Source organism: Bos grunniens, chromosome 26 (assembly GCF_055505025.1).
Source record: "Bos grunniens cultivar Pamir isolate PY7600 chromosome 26, Bosgru_T2T1.0, whole genome shotgun sequence".
In the NCBI taxonomy this organism is placed as follows: domain Eukaryota; kingdom Metazoa; phylum Chordata; class Mammalia; order Artiodactyla; family Bovidae; genus Bos; species Bos grunniens.
In genome coordinates, this window is record NC_141190.1 from 42,197,318 (window position 1) to 42,219,267 (window position 21,950).

The following is a 21,950-nucleotide window of genomic DNA, read 5'->3' on the forward strand; positions in this document are numbered from 1 at the left end:
AAATCACTTGGTTTTCTTTCTAGATTGGCTGTCCCCAACAACTACACCCACTCAGAGTAAGTATCACATTTTTCACCTGACCCGCAGGCCTTGGGTTTCCTCTCCCCAGGCTTGGCTGCTGGTCTCCGGGCTGCAGTCAGGGTGCTCACTCTCTAATAAGTCCACCTCTCCTGACTGTATGCCAGGTGATTACCCCAGCTGATGTCCCAACGCCAGGAGGGCTGGGCCTCTCTCCAGGCTCTTCTTTGTCCTTTACTCGTCTGACCAGGATGAGATTCCTACATCTAGTCAGTCTCTAGATGATGCTGACCACCTGTTTATGTTCAACTCCTTGCCTGGGACACTAGTCGGGGGTCAGAGCAGACTGGATGGACTCTGCTTCACTGCTGAGCTTGGTGTGTCACCAGCAAAGGCTCCCAACAGCCTGATTCTGAGTTGCCACTGAATCACTGCTCCCTACCCCACCCTGCTTCCAGATATTTCCTCTGCATGCTCACGCTTCCCTCCTCCCCACCGGGCTCCCTACAGCAGCAGCAGCTTCAGCCTGCCCCTCCCCATGATCCATTCTCTCGGTGATGGTCATCTTCAGCCAATGGCAAGGTCAATCCCTCACATCGAGGAGGGGACATCCAGTTTGTAAGAGTGAAATTGCCCAGATATTTGCTGATGTTTGTGAAGAACGATATGCGAGATTGATGTTTCCTATTCAGCTCCTGGGTGCAACTCCTAGGCCGCCCTTTTCTGGCCATGAAGGGGCCGGGCACTCAGCATCTCTCAGGAAACTGATGGGTTCATTGCAGCCCATTGTGGATGCTGAAGCTGATCATGCTACCTCTTTTCTTGCAGCACCAGGAGTCAACTTCTCCACTCCAGGTGAGCCTCGGCAGCCCCACCCAGCCAGGTTTGTCTCTGGCATTCCACCCTCTCAGGTTTCCAGAAAGAGAAGAGCAGACTCTACCTGGGGAGTCATTTCTCTCCGAGGACTCGAATCGGTTCAGTGACCAGCCGAGTCCCCAGGACCAGGGCTGTCACTCAGCTGTCCCTGGAGAGACCTCTGGTCCCCTGCCACCTCCTGCTGCCTGTGCCTGTTCAGTGAGAGAGAGAGAGGATTGGGTCCTCTGATCATTTCTATGAAAATAAGTGTCCCACTCATGCCATGCAGAACTGTGGCCATTTTCAAAACAGACGGAGTAGCAGCCTTACAGAGCTTTCTCTGCTAAATGCTCCTTCACATTGAGAGTAACCACAAATGATCTTTCCTGCTGCTGCTGCTAAGTCGCTTCAGTCGTGTCCGACTCTGTGCTACCCCATAGACGGCCACCCACCAGGCTCCCCCATCCCTGGGATTCTGCATGCAAGAACACTGGAGTGGGTTGCCATTTTTAGGGCCACTTGAAAACATCTGGTGCCAAAATTGGAAGGTGTGCTTCTGTGCACGCCAGTCCTTTTGGCCAGTCTCCGAGTAGGTGGAATGGTCAAGGCACTGAGAAGTCCTGCAGGAAGGAAAAGGACTTTCTGAGGACACTCACCCAGAAGACGACCGCTGGTCACAACACCCCCGGAGACCCACCACAATGGGAATGTTCCTCTCTCTCTGCTCTGCAGGCTCCTTTTCAAGTTGTGGTGGCTTCTTATTCAGTGCCAGTGGGAACTTTTCTAGCCCATCCTACCCAGGATACTACCCCAACAACGCCGACTGTGTCTGGGAAATACAAGTGAACCCCGGCTACCTCATAAACCTGGGCTTCGACAGTCTGCAGTAAGTAACCCCCAGGCCACTTGGAGAAGGAGGCATCTTCCATGGACCACCCTGTGGTTTGGGTTGGGTCCTGGGCCAGGAGGCTTTCCCCTCTCAGGTACCATGGACTACATTTCAGGTTTCTCTGGTCCCCACTGGGAAGTATCAGACAATACTGGGCAGTCCTTTGATCTGATTAAGAAAGAGCAAGAAGAAGATCTTAGATTCAAGGACATTTCTCATAAAGTTCAAAATAGCTACAAAGTTTATGAGCAGCAGACATCCTGATGTTGACATGAACCCCATTTTCCATACAGGTTGGAGACACACAGTAGCTGCAGTTATGACTATGTTGAAATCCTTAATGGACCGCTGAGTAGCAATGCCTCAGCGAGGAGAATCTGTCGTTACACCAGGGAAATATTCACTTCTTATTCCAACCGATTGACTGTTCGATTTCGGAGTGACGGCAGTGTCCAAAAAACTGGTTTTTCTGCTTGGTATAACTCCTTTCCAAGAAGTGAGTACCAGACGTAGAGAAAAGATCTGTAGTTCCCAAGGGGATGGGGTTTTGGGGAAGGGGTGGATGCGGATTTGGGGATTAGCAGATGCAAACTACTACATTCAAATGGATAAACGTCAAGGTCCCACTGTAGAGAACAGGGAGCCATATTCTGTAACCTGTGAATAAACCGTGTGGAAAGAATATGGAAGCAGATGCGGAAAAGAATATATCTAGAAGATGGGGGATCTGAACTCTGTGATGTCAAGAGCCCCTTCCAGGTGGATCATGTAGCTGTTTATTCACTGATCAGTGTCATTGGGTGGCTTTTGGGATGGGGAAAGAACCAGGGGTTAATTGGCTTTGGGTATTTGCTGGGGGATGGGGTCATCACCTCTTACAGCATGTGTCTTTCAGATGTCAGCTTGAGATTGGTGAACTGGAACTCCTCCCATCCCACATGTGCTGGGCGTGTGGAAATCTACCATGGTGGCCAGTGGGGAACAGTGTGCGATGACAACTGGGACGTTCAAGATGCCCAGGTGGTGTGCAGACAGCTGGGCTGTGGATATGCAGTCTCAGCCCCAGGAAATGCCTACTTTGGCTCTGGCTCTGGTCCCATCACCTTGGATGACGTGGTGTGCTCAGGGGCGGAGTCCAATCTCTGGCAGTGCCGGAACCGAGGCTGGTTCTACCACAATTGTGGCCACCATGAAGATGCTGGAGTCATTTGCTCAGGTATTGGGTGATGTCATTTGCGGAAGGCCCCTTTCACCTCTGAGCTGCTGGACACTGGAGCGGGGGAAACTGGAGGCCAGTGACTGATGGTGTCTGTGGCTAGTTCAGGGTGTGGGGGTGGGCAGGAGCTTGTCAGAGTACCCCTTGACTTGTGCACTCGGGAGACCTTGCAGAGGCCACTTCATCTCTGGTCTTTGTGCTGATCACTCAGCTGCTATCCAGCTTACCATTACTCTCCCATTTGCTTTATGGGCTTACCTTGTGGCTCAAAGGGTAAAGAATTCACCTAAAAGCAGAAGATGCTGGTTCGATCCCTGGTTTGGGAGGAACCCCTGGAGAAGGAAATGCAACCCACTCCAGTATTCTTGCCTGGAGAATCCCATGGTCAGAGGAGCCTGGCGGGGTACAGTGCTTGGAGTCCCTAAAGTGCCCGAGATGAGTTAGCAACTGAACAACAACTTGGTGTGGAGGCTGATCATACTTCCTCTTTCTTGCAGATATACCGACCAACTCCTCCACTCCAGGTGAGTCCCTGCAGCCCCACCCAGCCAAAGCCTCTCCGGGATTCCACCTCTCAGGTTTCCAATAGAAGAGCAGCCTCCTCCTGAAGAGTCATTTCCCTCCGAGGACTCTGGAGGCTGTTCAGTGACCCTCTGGGTCCTCAGGACCAGGGCTGTCACTCAGCTGTCCCCGGAGGAACCTCTGATCCCCTGGTACCTCCTGCTGCCTGCGCCTGTTCAGAGCTGCTGTGGGGTGGAGAGGATCATGTCCTGTGATCACGTCTATGAAAATAAGTGTCCCAGTCATGCCAAGCAGAACTGTCAGCATTGTAGAACTATGACCGAATAGCAGCCCTACAGAGGTTTATCTCTTAAATAATCCTTCATGTTGAGAGCGATTCCCCAAATGATCTTTATGACACAAGGAAAATATCTGATTCTAGTATGTTTGGATGTGGTGTGTCTCTAACCCCTTTTGTCTGGTCAGTGTAAATTGGTATAATCAAGTCTCTGAGAAGTCCTGAAGTAAGGAGAACGATTTACTTTCTCCATCAAACCCTTGAGTATGGAATTAAAAAATGATCCAGCAATATCCTAAAATCACTTGGTTTTCTTTCTAGATTGGCTGTCCCCAACAACTACACCCACTCAGAGTAAGTATCACATTTTTCACCTGACCCGCAGGCCTTGCGTTTCCTCTCCCCAGGCTTTGGGGCTGGTCTCCAGGCTGTAGTCACGGCACTCACTCTCCAATGAGTTCACCGCTCCTGACTTTCCTGCCACGTGGCGTCTCTGTAGCTGATGTCCCAACCCCAGGAGGGCTGGGCCTCTCTCCAGGCTCTTCTTTGTCCTTTAATCACCTGACCATCCTAAGATTCGGGTCTCTGGTCAATGTCTAGGTGAAGTCTCCCACTGTGTAGGTCTCGCCCCTCGTCTGGGACACTAGTCCCAGGTCAGTGCAGCCTGGATGGAGCCTGGCATGTAATCAACAAAAGTTCCCAATAGCCTGCTTTTGAGTGGGTGCTGAACCGCCGCTCACTGCCCCCACCCTGCCCCATATGTCTCCTCTGCATCCACAGCCTCCCCTCCTCACCACCTTGTCTCCTACATCAGCAGCAGCAGCTTCAGGCTCCCTCCCCCTGACCCATTCTTTGCAGTGCTCTAGGGTATCTTCATCAAATGCCAAGGTCTGTCCTGGCCTCGAGGCTGGAATCCTCAGCACCGTCTGGACCCAGATCCTCAGTGCTCAGGATAATCTCTAGGGCTTGCAAATTCTTTCCCATTGTGGAGTTGATTCCTGCTATCCTTCCCATCCCTGCTCCATCCACATAGGGGGTCCCCAGTTATGCCAGCTACTCTCATACCTAGGTTCCTTCACACATGCTGTTCCCTCTGCCTAGAGCACACTTCTGACCTTTTGGCCTCACCTCTCTGTGTACCCGTCCCCTTTCCCTCCTCAGTCTGGATCAGGAGCCAAATCTCCCAGCTCCTAGCACCTCCTGGGCTCTGCTCCATCACAGTCCCATCCCTGGAGGCTGGGATTTGCTCTTTTCCATCCTCTTCTTTAGGCTGTGAGCTCCCAGAGGGCAAGTCCCGCATCTGGCATCTCTCTGGGAACTTGGGGTTGGCATTTTTCCAGCGCAGAGCTGACAAGGACTCAGCAGCTGAACCAAGGTTGCCAGGAAACTGATCATTATCTTTTCTGTTTGTCAACAGATCCTGATTACAACGTCACCGGCCCAGCCAGTAAGTTCTGAGCCCCACTGACCAGTCCCCCTTCCCTTCTCCTTGATGACAGTGACACTGGGGAGGGATGAGGAGAACAGTGAGGAGAGGGCTTCCCTAGGTACAGCCTCCCTGTAGGGGCACCGCCCCGACCCTCAGTAGGCAGTCCAGGTGTAGGCACCTCCCGGTGGATTTCCCCCATGTGACTGTACAGTGTACACTGCGGGTCATCGGCATTTCTCCCTTTGTCCCAACAGCCTGCGGAGGCTTCCTGACCCAGTTTTCAGGGAACTTTTCCAGCCCATTCTACCCTAGGAACTATCCGAACAACGCCAAGTGTGTGTGGGACATTGAAGTTCAAAACAACTACCGAGTGACTGTGACCTTCAGAGATGTCCAGTGAGTGCATGTGCAGCGGGGAGGGCCATGTGGTGAGCCCCTTGCAGACATTCTAGGAGGAGAGAAATGGCACTTCAGGAGAGATATTTGCCCCACTGCCCTTTTTTTCTATGGGTTCCATTTTCGACCGAGCCTAGAAGCAGCCGTGGAGGGGACGCCAGGATCAGAGTCCTGGGTCAAGTTGCAGGTCCATCACTGCTTTGCTGTGTGACCTCAGGAAGTCATTTAACTCTCCTGAGCCTCAAAAGAGGAGAATATAATATCCGCTCCCCTCCCCTCCTGGTTCCTGGGAAAGTCACAGGAGAAATATATGAAAATACTCGGGCAGTGTTACCCAATGGGAGGGGTTATTGTTAGAAGTAGTAATAGCACAAAGAATCCTATTAACAACCACACTAGTTTTTCTGAACTCTTTTCTCTCTGCTCCCTCTTTCTTGGGGGAGTGGTTTCGGGCAGAAGAGGAATAATTCCTGTGACAGAGCTTAGGTTATCTGTTCCTCATCCAGTGAAGGGTGGGAATCCTTGTTTTAAGCAGAGGAGACAACATCAGAACCACCAGGATATATGACTGGCTCAAGGGGCAGGGGTGACCACACTGAGACACCAGTAGCTTGTAGAGTCCTGGAAAGGGGGTACCGTCATTTTTTCTCTAACAGTCACCACTGAACAAAGTAGTTTTTTTTTCTTGATTTCTGCTTGCGGTGGCCTGGGAGTTTCTGCCTTGGAAATTCGCGTGAAGTTTTGCAAAAGATATGATGTTATTTTAATCTCTTCATCATTACTATTCATTTGGGGGATTGTACTTAAAGCTCATGAAATTCTACAGAGGAAGGTTGACCGTGACTAGTTCTGAGCCAGCATCTTAATATCAGTGACCACCGTTTGTGGCATCTTAGGAAGCACTTTTCCACTGTTAGAGCCTCCTGATAGCTCTCTTCAGTACACTTGCATTGGGAGATTTCACCTTTATAAATAAGAAATCCGAGCTGCAGAGAGGTTATCTCATTTGCCCAATATTTACTTGTTCAATTATTTGTTTCTGTCACTATGAATTCATGGATTTTAAGAAAAAAATTCTATGGGAAACTGGGGTCTTTTTCATCAAAGAAGAAGTCGAAGGTGGGCTGTCATTCTTTCTTACGTACTGCGAAGGGCTGTCAAGAGAGGAGCTGTAGATTTCATATGCATGACCCCAAAAGGCAGGACTAAGACCGATGTATGGAGGTCATGGGAGGATGAACCTCCACTGGATTTAAGAAAGTCTAACAAACTGGTGGTTACCAGTGGGGAGAGGGGTTGAGGGAGGGGCGCTCAGGGTAGGGGATGAAAAGGGACAAACCATGACGTAGAAAACAAGCTACAAGGCTCTATGCTTTCAATACATCCCAGGGAGGATAGCCAATATTTTTTAAATAAGTATATATGGAGTATAGCCTTTAAACATTGTAATCACTGTATTTACACCCATAACTTGTGTAATATTGTACATTGACTCTACTCTGGTAAAAAATGAAAGTCTATTCCTTTCGATTATTAATTTTGTCGGAGTTTCTGGCTTAGAGGCGTAAGGCCTCTGACCGCCGGCATCAAATCCTGGTTGGAAGTGAAGCCAGACTGTGTGTTCCGTCTCTGCAGGCTGGAAGGCGGCTGTAACTATGATTACATCGAAGTGTACGACGGCCCCCACCACAGCTCCCCACTGCTCGCCCGGGTTTGTGACGGGTCAAGGGGCTCCTTCACCTCATCGTCCAACTTCATTTCCATCCGCTTCATCAGCGACATCTCCATCACCAAGAGAGGGTTCTCAGCTGAATATTTCTCCATTCTTTCCAATGGGAACACGAGTAAGTCCCCGCCCATCTGGAGTGACACCTCTGAGCGCCTTCAGTGGCTCAGCCATCCCAGGGCTGTGGAAGGAGAAACGAGAGTCACCCCATCAGGCCGCCAAGGCTTGGTGTTGGGCAGAAGGGGGCCAAGAGCAGGGGATCTGGGGACTCTGGCTGCCCAGGACTGGCCGATGGGTGGTGGATTGGCCTTTCTATGGTCAGCAGAGACGAAGTAGAAGGGGTGAGAAGATGCTGTCATCAGACAGTGAGATGTCAGTGCCAAGGGCAGAGGGGACCACCTGGCTTGAGACCTTGTGGCCTTCCCAGAGTGAGGGACACTGTGACCTTGTCCTGAGATCTAGCACATTCAGCTGATTCCTGAAAGTGGTCTGAGCTGCTCTCTCAGCCACATCCAGCAGAGGATGGCAGCCATGGTTGGATCTGTTAAATGGACTGATGTACAGATTGACCAGGGGCCGGGCAAGGAGATGTGCTGGCTATCTTTGCAGTCAGGATTTTAAGCACTGACCTGCCCTTAGCTGCAGGACCTATGCTAAGTCCATAGCTAAGGATGTTGATTTCCCAACATCCCTGCAAGTTGCCCCAAGTGTTACTCTGTGTGTATGTGTGTTAGTCGCTCAGTTGTGTCCGACTCTTTGCAATGCCATGGACTGTAGCTCATCAGACTCCTCTGTCCATGGAATTCTCCAGGCAAGAATACTGGAGTGGGTTGCCATTCCCTTCTCCAGGGTATCTTTCCCACTCAGTGATTGAACCTGGGTCTTCTGCATTGTGGGCAGATTCTTCACCATTTGAGCCACCAGCAAAGCCCAAGTGCTATCCTACTAAAAGGATAAATGGCAACCTGGCAGAAACATTTTGTTGTTTTACATCTTGCCTCCATTTCTCCATCAGAGGAATCCTAGTCCCTGTGCCCTCATAGGGGTCTCAGGCGAATGAAACTGACTTGAGCCCCAGGGCATCTGGAGGGGGTTTGGTGAGCTGTGTCCACAGGAAGACCATGGGCCAGCCATCTCAGTCTTTCTGTGGGCTTAGCGGGGGTGCGGTGACTGACTGCACTGTCTGCCTTTGGCCCCCAGAGCTGCTTTGCCTGCAAAATCACATGGAAGCCAGAGTGAGGACGAGCTACCTCCAATCCCTGGGCTACTCTGTCAGGGACCTTGCCATTCCCGGCTCGGACTCAAGCTACCAGTGTCAGCCCCAGATTACGTCGAGCCTGGTGACGTTCGTGATCCCCTACTCCGGCTGCGGCACCATCCAGCAGGTAAGCTTGGAGCTTCCCCCCACCTCCTGCCAAGCAAGCTTTCTTAGCGAAGGATGCTATGCTTTGGGAATCCTGGGGACCCAGAAAACATGACTGTGGTATAACCAGAACATAATCTGGGTGAGGATATAAATGTGTTCCTTGGTGTCATGATGTGGCTCCAGCCACGTTCAAACAGAAAAAGAAGGAAGGTCAGCGGGGAGTTTTTTCCCACAGTGTCCATCAGAGAGGGTGCCTGGCAGGCTGCCATCAGGTCAGCAAGAACAGTAGCAACTCCCAGGGGCCGTTCCAGGTTTTGAAGGTCCTAGAGCTTATATAGGTTGAGGTTGGGGTGGGTGAGAGGGATGGGTGCCTCCTTCATGGAAAGAAAGCAAGCATATCTTACTTTTAGAAATCTTACAGAAATGCATGGTGGTGCCAGCATATTGCTGACCCCTGGGAGGACCTGTGCTTGGGGTCGGGGTGGGGATGGGGGTGCTAAAGCCAAAACTTAATTGTTTTTTAGTTGCTCAGTCGTGTCCTACTCTTTGCAACCCCATGGACTGTAGCCCACCAGGCTCCTCTGTCCATGGGATTTTCCAGGCAAAAATACTGGAGTGGGTTGCCATTTCCTTCTCTGGGGGATCTTCCTCATCCAAGCATCAAACCAAGACAGATGTTTTTCACCACTGAGCCGCCAGGGAAGTCCTTAAGCTTATTAGCTTCACAATACATCTGCCTCCGCAAGTGTCACTTGTTGAGCTGTCACCACCTAGGGTGACCAGCTGTCTTGGCTGACGTGGGGCTTGGCCAATTTTAGCGAGAAGTCCTATGTCCCGAGAAACTCCTCGATCCTGTCACCCTACAAGTGACAGACCCTGAGATCAGTCCCTGTCAAACTCCCCGAGTCCCCCAGCAACAAGATGCAACAAACCTTCCCTCATTATCATCCCACTTGAAAAGCAGGGAGACTGGGCTTCCAGGAGTCAAGCAGATTGCCTAAGGCTCCTTAGCCAGGTAGGTAGGGGCAGGGCTGACGTCAGACTCTGAGAATCTCAAAAATGTGGCACTGAGTGAAAGAAGGCAGGCACACCAGATGCCCTGCCCTGTGATTCCATTTCTGCGAAGCTGAGAAATGGAGAGTCAGCGTGTGATGGGCCAGTCTGGTGGGGGAGATGCCTGCAAAGGCAGACGGAGCTCTGGGATTATGAGAACGTCGGGCCTCTTACTGCCATCAGCATGGCACTGCTGGCACTCTGAGAGTTGTTGCATTTAACTTCATGCAAATTTATTTCAAACTCTCCATTCTAGATCTGAATTTTTGAGTGCCACCTAAGTAACCACTTCCAGATCTTGTCTGTCAGGGAACAGTTCAGTTCAGTTCAGTCGCTCAGTCGTGTCCGACTCTTGGCAACCCCATGAACCGCAGCACGCCAGGCCTCCCCGTCCATCACCAACTCCTGGAGTCCACCCAAACCCATGTCCATTGAGTTGGTGATGCCATCCAACCATCTCATCCTCTGTTGTCCCCTTCTCCTCCCACCTTCAATCTTTCCCAGTATCAGGGTCTTTTCAAATGAGTCAGCTCTTTGCATCAGGTGGCCAAAGTATCATAGTTTCAGCTTCAGCATCAGTCCGTCCAATGAACACCCAGGACTGATCTCCTTTAGGATGGACTGGTTGGATCTCCTTGCAGTCCAAGGGGCTCTCAAGAGTCTTCTCCAACGCCACAGTTCAAAAGCATCAACTCTTCGGTGCTCAGCTTTCTTTATAGTCCAACTCTCACATCCATACATGACCACTGGAAAAACAACAGCGTTGACTAGATGGACCTTTGTTGACAAAGTAATGTCTCTGCTTTTTAATATGCTGTTTAGGTTGGTCGTAACTTTCCTTCCAAGGAGTAAGCGTCTTTTAATTTCATGGCTACAGTCACCATCTGCAGTGATTTTGGAGCCCCAAGAAATAAAGTCAGCCACTGTTTCCACTGTTTCCCCATCTATTTCCCATGAAGTGATGAGACCAGATGCCATGATCTCAGTTTTCTGAATGTTGAGCTTAAAGACAACTTTTTCACTCTCCTCTTTCACTTTCATCAAGAGGCTCTTTAGGTCTTACTCACTTTCTCCCATAAGGGTAGTGTCATCTGCCTATCTGAGGTTATTATATTTCTCCCAGCAATCTTGATTCCAGCTTGTGCTTCATCCAGCTCAGCATTTCTCATGATGTCAGGAAACAGACACAGAGCAAATACTTTTATTAGGTTTGTTGTTGTTTAGTTGCTGGATCGTGTCCGATTCTTTGGGGACCCCATGGACTGTAGCCTCCCAGGCTCCTCTGTCCATGGGATTTTCCGAGGCAAGAATACTGGAGTGCTACTCTAGGGGATCTTCTTGACCCAGGGATCCAACCTGTGTCTCCAGCATTCGCAGGCGCATTCTGTGCCACTGAGCCACCTAGGAAGTTTTTTATTAGGTTTAGGTCTGCAGCAAATATACAGCACGAAGTGCTCAAATGTGTGTAGTGTGTGTGACACACACGATCAGAGGGTTTGTCAGTCACCAAAGACATTCTACCCATTTGCTGTGTGCCAGGCAAGGGGCCCCAAGGGCGCAGTGCCTCGTCTGTTTCAGTCACAAGGAACAGTGATGGAGGCAGGGGGTGCTGATTAGCTAACCAGAGGAGCCTGTGGGCAGCGGAAGGGTGCCTGGGCCCGAGGGTCTGCAGTCACCACTGTGGTCACCCAGCTCCCATAGGATCTCCTTCTGGGAGGATCTGAGTGGGTCATGGAGGCCTAAGTGCAGAGAAGATGAGTCACGCCCTGCAAACGCTCTAGTCCACCTGGCTTTTACATTTCACAGATCAGTCATATTGGATTCTGGTTTGTCCTGAGTTTAGTCAGGGGAAGTTGGTCCACCACAGGCAACCACCCCTCCAGGCTCCAAATGTACGGTCTGGAGCCTCTGATGTCTGGGCTATTCCATCTGTGTTCCTTCATTTCTGTTAGGAGATGCCAAAGCCACAGGGCAGCCCTGGTCTTCTAACCTGGATGGTCGTGGGCCGCGTAGGTTAATTCTTATTCCTCTGCTTATTTAAATACCTGTATCCTCTACAAACCATGCCTCTGGGGCAGGCCCACATTTCATTCATCTTTGCCATGGCCTACGCCCCTTGGTGCAGAGCCTCAGCCTTTATAATCAGATTACTAATGGCTAGTTTGCGTGTTAGACACTGAACTCTGAGTTTCAATGAGACTTTCAAAATTCTTGAGACAAACTTTATTCCCATTTAATCAAGAGGAAACAGAAGCTTACAGAGGTTAAGCCACTTGCTCAAGGCCACATGGTCACGAGTGGCAGAGCTGAGATTCAAAGACAGGATAGTGTGATCCGTAGCTGGAACTATCTGCATCTCCTCCAGGTACCCTGTTTAGCCGGTGTCGGGCAAATGTAGAGGCCAGGACAGCCTGGTCTCCCCACCCATCCCACACCTTGCACAGTGTGGGCGTGCATGCTCAGTCACTTCAGTAGTGTTCGACTCTTTGCGACCCCTTGGACTGCAGCCCACCAGGCTCTTCTGTCCATGGGATTTCTCAGGCAAAAATAACTGGAGTAGGTTGCCATGCTGTCATCCAGGGGATCTTCCCAACCCAGGGATTGAACCCACCTCTCTTGCATCTCCTGCATTGGCAGGTGGGTTCCTTACTCCTAGTGCCACCTGGGCAGATGTCTAATAATGAATTTTAAAATCAGAACGGCTTCTTATGATCAAGAACTAAACTCGCATGCCACGTGGCTTGGTGTGCGTTCAGAATCTAGCTTGACCATGGAAACCAGAGACAAATGTGGATTCAAAAACACTTTCATGTGAATGTACAAATTGAAGACACTTCAGTTCATCTTTGAAGAAATAACAAGATGGCAACATTTATGTGATTTATTGTGCTAATCACTGGCACTCCAATATAAAGTTCCCCATTTTTTAAAAGAAAATATAAATACAGCATACTTCCCGTAGAGGCTTCCCTGGTAGCTCAGGTGGTAAAGAATTTGCCTGTAATGTAGGAGACCAGGGTTTATTCCCTGGGTCCAGAAGATCCCCTGGAGAAGGGAATGGTTACCCACGCCAGTATTCTTGCCCGGAGAACCCCACGGACAAGAGAAGCCTGGTGAACTATAGTCCACATGGTCGCAAAGAGTCAGACACAACCGAGCGAGTAACACTTCCCATGGAGGCCTGGAAGGCATAGAGCCCCTTCTAGGTTCTTCTCCAGACCTGAGGCCAAAGTGCAGGCTCTGGCATCCCCTGCAGCCCAGAGCCTCCCTCTGACAGGAGAAAAGGGAAACCAAGGTCAGAGAAGAGGCAAGGTTCCCCCAGCAGCAAAACCACTTTGAAAGTGAAAGTGACATCACTCAGTCGTGTCCGACTCTTTGCGACCCCGTGAACTGCAGCCCACCAGGCTCCTCCGTCCATGGGCTTTTCCAGGCAAGAGGACTGGAGTGGGCTGCCATTTCCTTCTCCACTAAAACCACTTTCAGTTCAGTTCAGTTCAGTCGCTCAGTCGTGTCTGACTCTTTGCGACCCCATGAATCGCAGCACACCAGGCCTCCCTGTCCATCACCAACTCCCAGAGTTCACCCAGACTCACGTCCATCGAGTCAGTGATGCCATCCAGCCATCTCATCCTCTGTTGTCCCCTTCTCCTCCTGCCCCCAATCCCTCCCAGCATCAGAGTCTTTTCCAATGAGTCAACTCTTCACATGAGGTGGCCAAAGTACTGGAGTTTCAGCTTCAGCATCATTCCCTCCAAAGAAATCCCAGGGCTAATCTCCTTCAGAATGGACTGGTTGGATCTCCTTGCAGTCCAAGGGACTCTCAAGAGTCTTCTCCAACACCACAGTTCAAAAGCATCAATTCTTCGGTGCTCAGCCTTCTTCACAGTCCAACTCTCACATCCATACATGACCACAGGAAAACCCATAACCTTGACTAGACGGACGTTTGTTGGCAAAGTAATGTCTCTGCTTTTTAATATGCTATCTAGGTTGGTCATAACTCTCCTTCCAAGGAGTAAGCGTCTTTTATTTATTTATTTATTTTCTAATTTTATTTTATTTTTAAACTTTACATAATTGTATTAGTTGTGCCAAATATCAAAATGAATCCGCCACAGGTATACATGGGTTCCCCATCCCAAACCCTCCTCCCTCCTCCCCCCCCATACCATCCCTCTGGGTCGTCCCAGTGCACTAGCCCCAAGCATCCAGTATCGTGCATTGAACCTGGACTGGCAACTCGTTTCCTACATGATATTTTACATGTTTCAATGCCATTCTCCCAAATCTTCCCACCCTCTCCCTCTCCCACAGAGTCCATAAGACTGTTCTATACATCAGTGTCTCTTTTGCTGTCTCGTACACCGGGTTATTGTTACCATCTTTCTAAATTCCATATATATGCGTTAGTATACTGTATTTATGTTTTTCCTTCTGGCTTACTTCACTCTGTATAATAGGCTCCATTTCATCCACCTCATTAGAACTGATTCAAATGTATTCTTTTTAATGGCTGAGTAATAAATACTCCATTGTGTATATGTATCTCAGCTTTCTTATCCATTCATCTGCTGATGGACATCTAGGTTGCTTCCATGTCTTGGCTATTATAAACAGTGCTGCGATGAACATTGGGGTACATGTGTCTCTTTCCCTTCTGGTTTCCTCAGCGTGTATGCCCAGCAGTGGGATTGCTGGATCATAAGGCAGTTCTATTTCCAGTTTTTTAAGGAATCTCCACACTGTTCTCCATAGTGGCTGTACTAGTTTGCATTCCCACCAACAGTGTAAGAGGGTTCCCTTTTCTCCACACCCTCTCCAGCATTTATTATTTGTAGACTTTTGGATCGCAGCCATTCTGACTGGTGTGAAATGGTACCTCATAGTGGTTTTGATTTGCATTTCTCTGATAATGAGTGATGTTGAGCATCTTTTCATGTGTTTGTTAGCCATCTGTATGTCTTCTTTGGAGAAATGTCTATTTAGTTCTTTGGCCCATTTTTTGATTGGGTCGTTTATTTTTCTGGAGTTGAGCTGTAGGAGTTGCTTGTATACTTTTGAGATTAGTTGTTTGTCGGTTGCTTCATTTGCTATTATTTTCTCCCATTCTGAAGGCTGTCTTTTCACCTTGCTAATAGTTTCCTTTGATGTGCAGAAGCTTTTAAGGTTAATTAGGTCCCATCTGTTTATTTTTGCTTTTATTTCCAATATTCTGGGAGGTGGGTCATAGAGGATCCTGCTGTGATGTATGTCGGAGAGTGTTTTGCCTATGTTCTCCTCTAGGAGTTTTATAGTTTCTGGTCTTACATTTAGATCTTTAATCCATTTTGAGTTTATTTTTGTGTATGGTGTTAGAAAGTGGTCTAGTTTCATTCTTTTACAAGTGGTTGACCAGATTTCCCAGCATCACTTGTTAAAGAGATTGTCTTTAATCCATTGTATATTCTTGCCTCCTTTGTCAAAGATAAGGTGTCCATATGTGCGTGGATTTATCTCTGGGCTTTCTATTTTATTCCATTGATCAATATTTCTGTCTTTGTGCCAGTACCATACTGTCTTGATAACTGTGGCTTTGTAGTAGAGCCTGAAGTCAGGTAGGTTGATTCCTCCAGTTCCATTCTTCTTTCTCAAGATTGCTTTGGCTATTCGAGGTTTTTTGTATTTCCGTACAAATTGTGAAATTATTTGTTCTAGCTCTGTGAAGAATACTGTTGGTAGCTTGATAGGGATTGCGTTGAATCTATAAATTGCTTTGGGTAGTATACTCATTTTCACTATATTGATTCTTCCAATCCATGAACATGGTATATTTCTCCATCTATTAGTGTCCTCTTTGATTTCTTTCACCAGTGTTTTATAGTTTTCTATATATAGGTCTTTAGTTTCTTTAGGTAGATATATTCCTAAGTATTTTATTCTTTCCGTTGCAATGGTGAATGGAATTGTTTCCTTAATTTCTCTTTCTGTTTTCTCATTATTAGTGTATAGGAATGCAAGGGATTTCTGTGTGTTGATTTTATATCCTGCAACTTTACTATAGTCATTGATTATTTCTAGTAATTTTCTGGTGAGTAAGCGTCTTTTAATTTCATGGCTGCAATCACCATCTGCAGTGATTTTGGAGCCCAAAAAAATAAACACTGTTTCCACTGTTTCCCCATCTATTTCCCATGAAGTGATGGGACTGGATGCCATGATCTTCGTTTTCTGAATGTTGAGCTTTAAGCCCACTTTTTCACTCTCCACTTTCACTTTCATCAAGAGGCTTTTTAGTTCCTCTTCACTTTCTGCCATAAGGGTGGTGTCATCTGCATATCTGACCACTTTAGTTACTTGTTAAACTTTTCTCTTTTCACAAGTCTTTCTGGAAGGGACTAACTCAGAGCTGAGCTCTGCGACTTCAGACATGGAGTGAAAGCCTCTGCAATACATGCTGTTCTAAAGAATAATTATATTTAAGTTGTACAAGTGCTGGCTTCAGAAGGGAACTTGTCTAATCTCCCAAGTGGCCAGGAATGCACTTTTGCTCCTCATGGTGTACATGTGTAACTGACTCAATGACTCATTTTTCTTTTGACTCAGCCACAGGGCATGTGGGATCATAGTTCCCTGACTAGGCATTAAAACTTTATCCCCTGCCCTTCAACCACTGGACCACCAGGGAAGTCCCCCTTCCATGTTTTTTTTTTTTTTTTTAAAGAGTACGGTTGTTTCACATATTACAAGGGCTTCTATCTAGGCCACTATTTTTGTGTCCATTCCTGCAAAAGCGCCCACAACTGGTGGGAACTCATACCAGGCAAGGTTCTGACCATCACAGCATTTGGGAGGGAGAGTCCTCCCCCACTCCCCTGTCTCCACCTGGGAATGCTGCTCTTGTGCTCACCTCACCTGCGGCCAGAGGATCGTGACCATAGGGCTTCCAGGGGCACTTGTTCACCTGTGACCTTTTGGCCATTTGGGCTTGCTACTGCCAGCTCCATCCTTCTTCCATCACAGTACTTTGGCTGGGCTTCTATGCTCCGGGCCTTTCCTCCATTCCATGAATTTTTATTGATGCTAATGATGCTATCATCAGCACTACCAAGCTCTGGGAAAAGAGAGATGCTTAGACATCACCCTTCCTTGAGTTGCTCATAGACCATCAGGTTGCGAGACTCTTTTCCCTGGAGAGGTTGCTCTTACAAGACATAAGCACATCAAGCAGCATGAGAGACCAACAATCATATGAGTTTGCTGCTTCCTGAAAGGTGCAGTAGGAAATGGTGTTGTGGTTTGGGGAGCGGAGAACCAAAGCGTGATGGAAGTGCTCCTGCATTGCCATGGCACCCACCCGGTGCTCCATAAGAACCTCTGGGGAGGTTCCTGCCCAGAGGTCAGAGAGCTGCCACGGCTATAAGTCTGGATCTCTGTTGCTTTGGGCTCCGGCAGCTTCAGACACCAAGCTGCAGTAGCTACACGCATCCCCACAGCACAGTGAAATCGAATCCTGCCAGCCACCCCTCCCTCACAACTGCCTCCCTTGATTTCTCCCACCAAGAGTGAGACTGAAACAGAACAGCCCGAAGGGCCCCAAGCCAGGAAGACCAAACTCAACTTAGTCATGCAGCCGGGGTAGGGGTCATCCGGACACACCCATCCTTCCATGAGCAGCAGCTCCCAGGAGGACCACCAGCCTTGTGGTCTGTATCCTGAGGCAAAGGAAAGGGGAGGTATGAAAGGAGGGGATCTTGCTGCGAAGTGTGTCCATCCCAGGTAACGGTAGCCATAGCGACAGGTACCTCCCATCTCTCTGAGGCTTTGGAAGCATTTTGCAGTCTTGCAGCATCACTTCAATCTCCTCCTAACCCAAACCAGCAATGAGATGCCCTTAGTGGATGACATTTGCCTGATTCTGCTCTCCTTCCTGCCCCTCCCAGGTGGATAACGACACCATTACCTACTCCAACTTCCTCAAAGCGACTGCTTCAAGAAGCATCATCAATAGGAAGAGGGACCTCCAAATTCACATCAGCTGCAAGATGCTCCAGAACACCTGGGTTAACACGGTCTATGTTACTAATGACACCATAGACATTGAGAACACACAATACGGCAATTTTGACGTGAACATTTCCTTTTATACATCCTCTTCATTCCTGTATCCGGTGACCAGCAGCCCATACTATGTGGACCTAAACCAGAATTTGTACCTTCAGGCTGAAATCCTCCGTTCTAACCCCTCCCTAGCCTTATTTGTGGACACCTGTGTGGCATCACCGAATCCCAATGACTTTACATCTTTGACCTACGATCTCATCCGGAGCGGGTAAGTAGCGTCTTCTGGGAGTGGACTTCAGCTTTTACCTGATAAACTCATGCCCAGCTAGCTCAGAGCACAAGGAATGCAGACTGGGCTCCAGTAGCTCAGGCTTCAGCAGCCAGGCTATCATTTCTGGGTATCTGGAGAACTCAGGGAGTCGTCAGTTGTCATCCAGCAGTTTAGCTATAAAGTAACACTAGACCAAGTGACTAAACTCCAGCCGAGTCTTAAGGTTCCAAAGATATGCATGTAGCAGGAGCAACATTGATTTTGAAGCAGACTGCAGTTGAGAAGCCAGCTCAGTGCCATGCTAGCTGCATCACCCTGGATAGAAAATCGCACCTCTCTGAGCCAGTTTCTTCAGCCATCAGATGAGTGTAGTGAAGCCCTTATCCCAGTCTGTTGGGAAGGTTAAACAAGGGGTAGATGGCGCAGTGGATAAAGAGGCTGCCCAGCAGGTGGTCCACAGGAGGGTTGTGAAGGGAGCAGGTGACCCCGTGACCGCCATCCTCCCCAGAGGACGTGCAGTGCGTGGTCGGGTGGCATGAGGAGCGCAGCGCCTTGCTGAGAGCTCACACCCACTCCTCTGCTCCTCCAGGTGTGTGAAGGATGAGACCTACCGATCCTACCACCAGCCCTCGTCCAACATCGTCCGCTTCAAGTTCAGTTCCTTCCACTTCCTGAACCGCTTCCCCTCCGTGTACCTGAAGTGCAAGATGGTCGTGTGCAGGGCGTATGACCCCTTCTCCCGCTGCAACAGAGGCTGCATTGTGAGGGCCAAGAGGGATGTGAGCTCCTACCAGGAGAAGGTGGATGTCGTCCTGGGACCCATCCAGCTGCAGGCCTCGCCCCAGAAGAGGAACCTCGGTAGGTGGCCCCCCTCCCACCCCCCATCTGCCTGGGACCCGGACTGTGGACCACAGGGACTCAGGCTGCTTCCGTGGCTGTCCTATTTCCCCTTGAATAGGGCACCTGTGCTATATGACATGGAGTCGATACAGAGTCAAACTAGACCTGGTTCCCATGTTCTTCCAAGGGCTTCTGGTCTGTGGGGGGGATGCATGTGAGGGGTTTGGTCAAGACAGTTCTAAGCTGGGACACAGCATACATGACACCTTTATCCTGTGAGTTCTGAATACCGATCTCACACTCATCCATGAAACAAAAACGTTAATACTTAGCTCTTAGGACTGCAGAGAGGGTTACATAAAACACCGTTAGTTACACTGCTTTGGCCTCTGCCTGGTACAAGTCATTGGCTGCAAAGATCAGTGACTTTGTTACCATCATATTGTCATCAATGTTAACATTAATGATTACATTATTACCTATGATGATAACAAACTGTACCTTCAGGGTTGTGACCTCAGGGTCTGTGCAGGGCCGTGTAGATCCAGGCAGGACTGGTTTATTCTGACAGCTCCCAGCGGTTGACCCTGGAAAAGCCATTTCATTTTCTGCACCTGGAATGGGGAGCAGAGTTCCCCTGCTGTGCTGTGCTGTTGTGGGTGCAGATGAGGTTATGTTTGCAGAGGGATTCCCATCATTTCTGGTCCAGGCTGGGCCAGGTCAACAAATGTGGTGGTGTTAGTGGTGGGGCAGCAGTAGCTGCCACAATCTCCCCTGAAGGCACAGGCTCATCCTCACAGAGGTTCTTTGACAGCTCCCTCCCTCCCAGGGCCCAGACCCAGGCCCTCCCCTAGTCTGGCTGCTTCCGGGCTCTTCCCTCACATTTTCAGCATTCCGGGCATTTTTGTTGTTGTTCAGTTGCTCAGTCGTGTCTGACTCTTTGAGATGCCATGGACTGCAGAATGTCAGGCACTGTCCTTCACTATCTCCCAGAGCTTGCTCAAACTCATGTCCACTGAGTCGGTGATGCCATCCAACCATCTCATCTTCTGTCGTCCTCTCCTCTTGCATCCAATCTTTCCCAGCATCAGCGTCTTTTCCAATGAGTTGGCCCTTCACATCAGGTGGCCAAAGTATTGGAGCTTCAGCATCAGTCCTTCCAGTAAATACTCAGGGTTGATTTCCTTTAGGGTGGACTGGTGTGATCTTTGAAGATCATCTCTGGAAGGTCTATTATGTGCTAGGAGATAGAACTAAATAGATCAAAACCCCTGCAGCTCCAGCAGGAGGAGACACAGCTCCATCACAGGTCACCTGCCATGGCGGGTGGAGCTACAGAGAGAAGGAAGGTGGGGCAGGGACCGGACAAAGGGTGCCGATGGGGCACCGCTCCTTTCTCTCCTCTCTCTCTATTCCCACTGACACAGCAGTAGCTCAAGGTCTGTGTCTCTGCCTCTTGCTGGGACCTTTGTAGCCATTCCCAGATGGGGTCAAATGCCCCAACTCCCTCCCTTCACATCCATTAGGCGCTTTCAGCCAGAGAGACTATCCCAAAGCCCATCTCTGCCCTTATGTTTAGAATCCTTCATTGCTCCTAAGAGCTGACAAGACACTGAAATCTCCCAAGGCTGACACTCAGCTGCCCTCGAGGGGGTGGAATCTGGCTTCAGTTTCCTGAAAAGCACTCCTCTCTCCCTTTATTTTTTTCCCTCCCACCAAATGGTTCTGATTGCCATCACCATGCCCTGGGACCCACCCGCCCACACGCCCACCCTGCCCTTACTTGTCTCCCCTTCTCCTTCCCTGCTGGGCTCATCCTGACCTCAAGTCTCCTCTCCTTCCCAGACCGGCAGGTGGTGGACATAGAGGAGGAGACCAGCACCCACGGGAGCTACCACACTGCCACCATTTTTGCCGGGGTCCTCGTGGTTATGGTCGTGGCCGTGGCAGCCTTCGCACTGGGGCGGAGAGTGCGGGCAGCCTGTGCCCAGCCTCCAAGCACTAAGATGTGAAGCAGGAGGATGTGGTGCTCAGACCCAAGTCCCTGTGCTCTGGAGCCATGTGAGGAGGGAAGAAACCAGCATCCAGAGCTTGGTACCCAGAGCACACAACTGTGTTAAACTCTGGCCTGGTGCATGGTGGGGGTGGATGGAGGAGGGGGGTGAGAAAAATGAGAGCAGGTTTCCCCCAAAACATAGGCTCTGCACAGGGACAAAATGTCAGGCAAGCAGGTCAGGGACCTAAAAATCCTGCCTGTAGCAGGGATCTTACACACTAGGAGCACTTGTTGTGGATAGAATTTCTTTTCTGACCTTTTAGGAACCAGATTCTTTGGCCTGTGGTGTATATATCTTAGCCCTTCCTTGTTATAGGGCAAGCTGAATAAATAACTTTTTTCAAAGCAACTGTCAGATTGGTCACTTGTTTCCGAGGCTGCACCCAGCATGGACCTCTTCATGTTTGGTAGACGGGTAGAGGGGCTCCCGCAGGAATGAGAATGGCCGTGGGGCCCTGCGCTGTAGTGACCCCAAGACTGAGGAGACTGTGGAGTGAGCAGTGGACAGACAGGACCGACACAGCTTCCCAGCCGTTTCCAGTCACGGCCCCTGGGGGTCTTCATAGGCAAGGTGACCGCGGGTGGGCAGACTGCCACCCACCCCCATATCTGCCTGCCTCCCCTCCCAGACCCATTACAGCCTCTGTAGAAGAGCCCTGGGGACACTTCCTTCTTGCTACGAGTCCCTGATGGAGCAGGTAGTTTCAGGAGGCCAAGGCTGACCTGAGGGCCCTGGGGCAGCATCAAGCTGGGGCTGTGGGTTGAGAGGGTGAAATGTTAGGAGCTTACAAGGGGTCACAGGACAGAAACCAGCAGTGACCCTGGACACATCTCCTTCCTCCCATATGATCTCCTGGGAGGTGTGAGGAGGAGAGTCGATTTGGTGGAGGGTCAGGGAGTACAGGAAGTGGGAACCTTTAAAGTCTTTGTGAAGGCGTCTCCTGCCAGGCTGACAGGGGGCCAGGTTGACGCTGCGGCAGAGGGTTGGCCGTGTGG

General features: G+C 49.6%; 1 protein-coding gene across 15 annotated transcripts in view; it reads left to right on the top strand.

Annotated features, from left to right (window-relative positions):
* Positions 1–21,303, top strand: part of DMBT1 (deleted in malignant brain tumors 1) — a 64,497-nt gene extending 43,194 nt beyond the window's left edge. For all 15 annotated transcript variants that reach the window (XM_086378018.1, XM_086378028.1, XM_086378022.1 and 12 more), the window contains 14 exons: positions 24–56; positions 847–873; positions 1,606–1,759; positions 2,056–2,258; positions 2,658–2,978; positions 3,476–3,502; positions 4,099–4,131; positions 5,195–5,224; positions 5,461–5,602; positions 7,238–7,446; positions 8,529–8,713; positions 17,667–18,055; positions 18,648–18,916; positions 20,744–21,303. In XM_086378018.1, coding sequence (XP_086234144.1) covers positions 24–56; positions 847–873; positions 1,606–1,759; positions 2,056–2,258; positions 2,658–2,978; positions 3,476–3,502; positions 4,099–4,131; positions 5,195–5,224; positions 5,461–5,602; positions 7,238–7,446; positions 8,529–8,713; positions 17,667–18,055; positions 18,648–18,916; positions 20,744–20,910 — 2,189 coding nt within the window. In that variant the 3' untranslated portion in view covers positions 20,911–21,303. The remainder of the gene's footprint in view (positions 1–23; positions 57–846; positions 874–1,605; positions 1,760–2,055; positions 2,259–2,657; positions 2,979–3,475; positions 3,503–4,098; positions 4,132–5,194; positions 5,225–5,460; positions 5,603–7,237; positions 7,447–8,528; positions 8,714–17,666; positions 18,056–18,647; positions 18,917–20,743) is intronic.
* Positions 21,304–21,950: the final 647 nt, after the last annotated feature.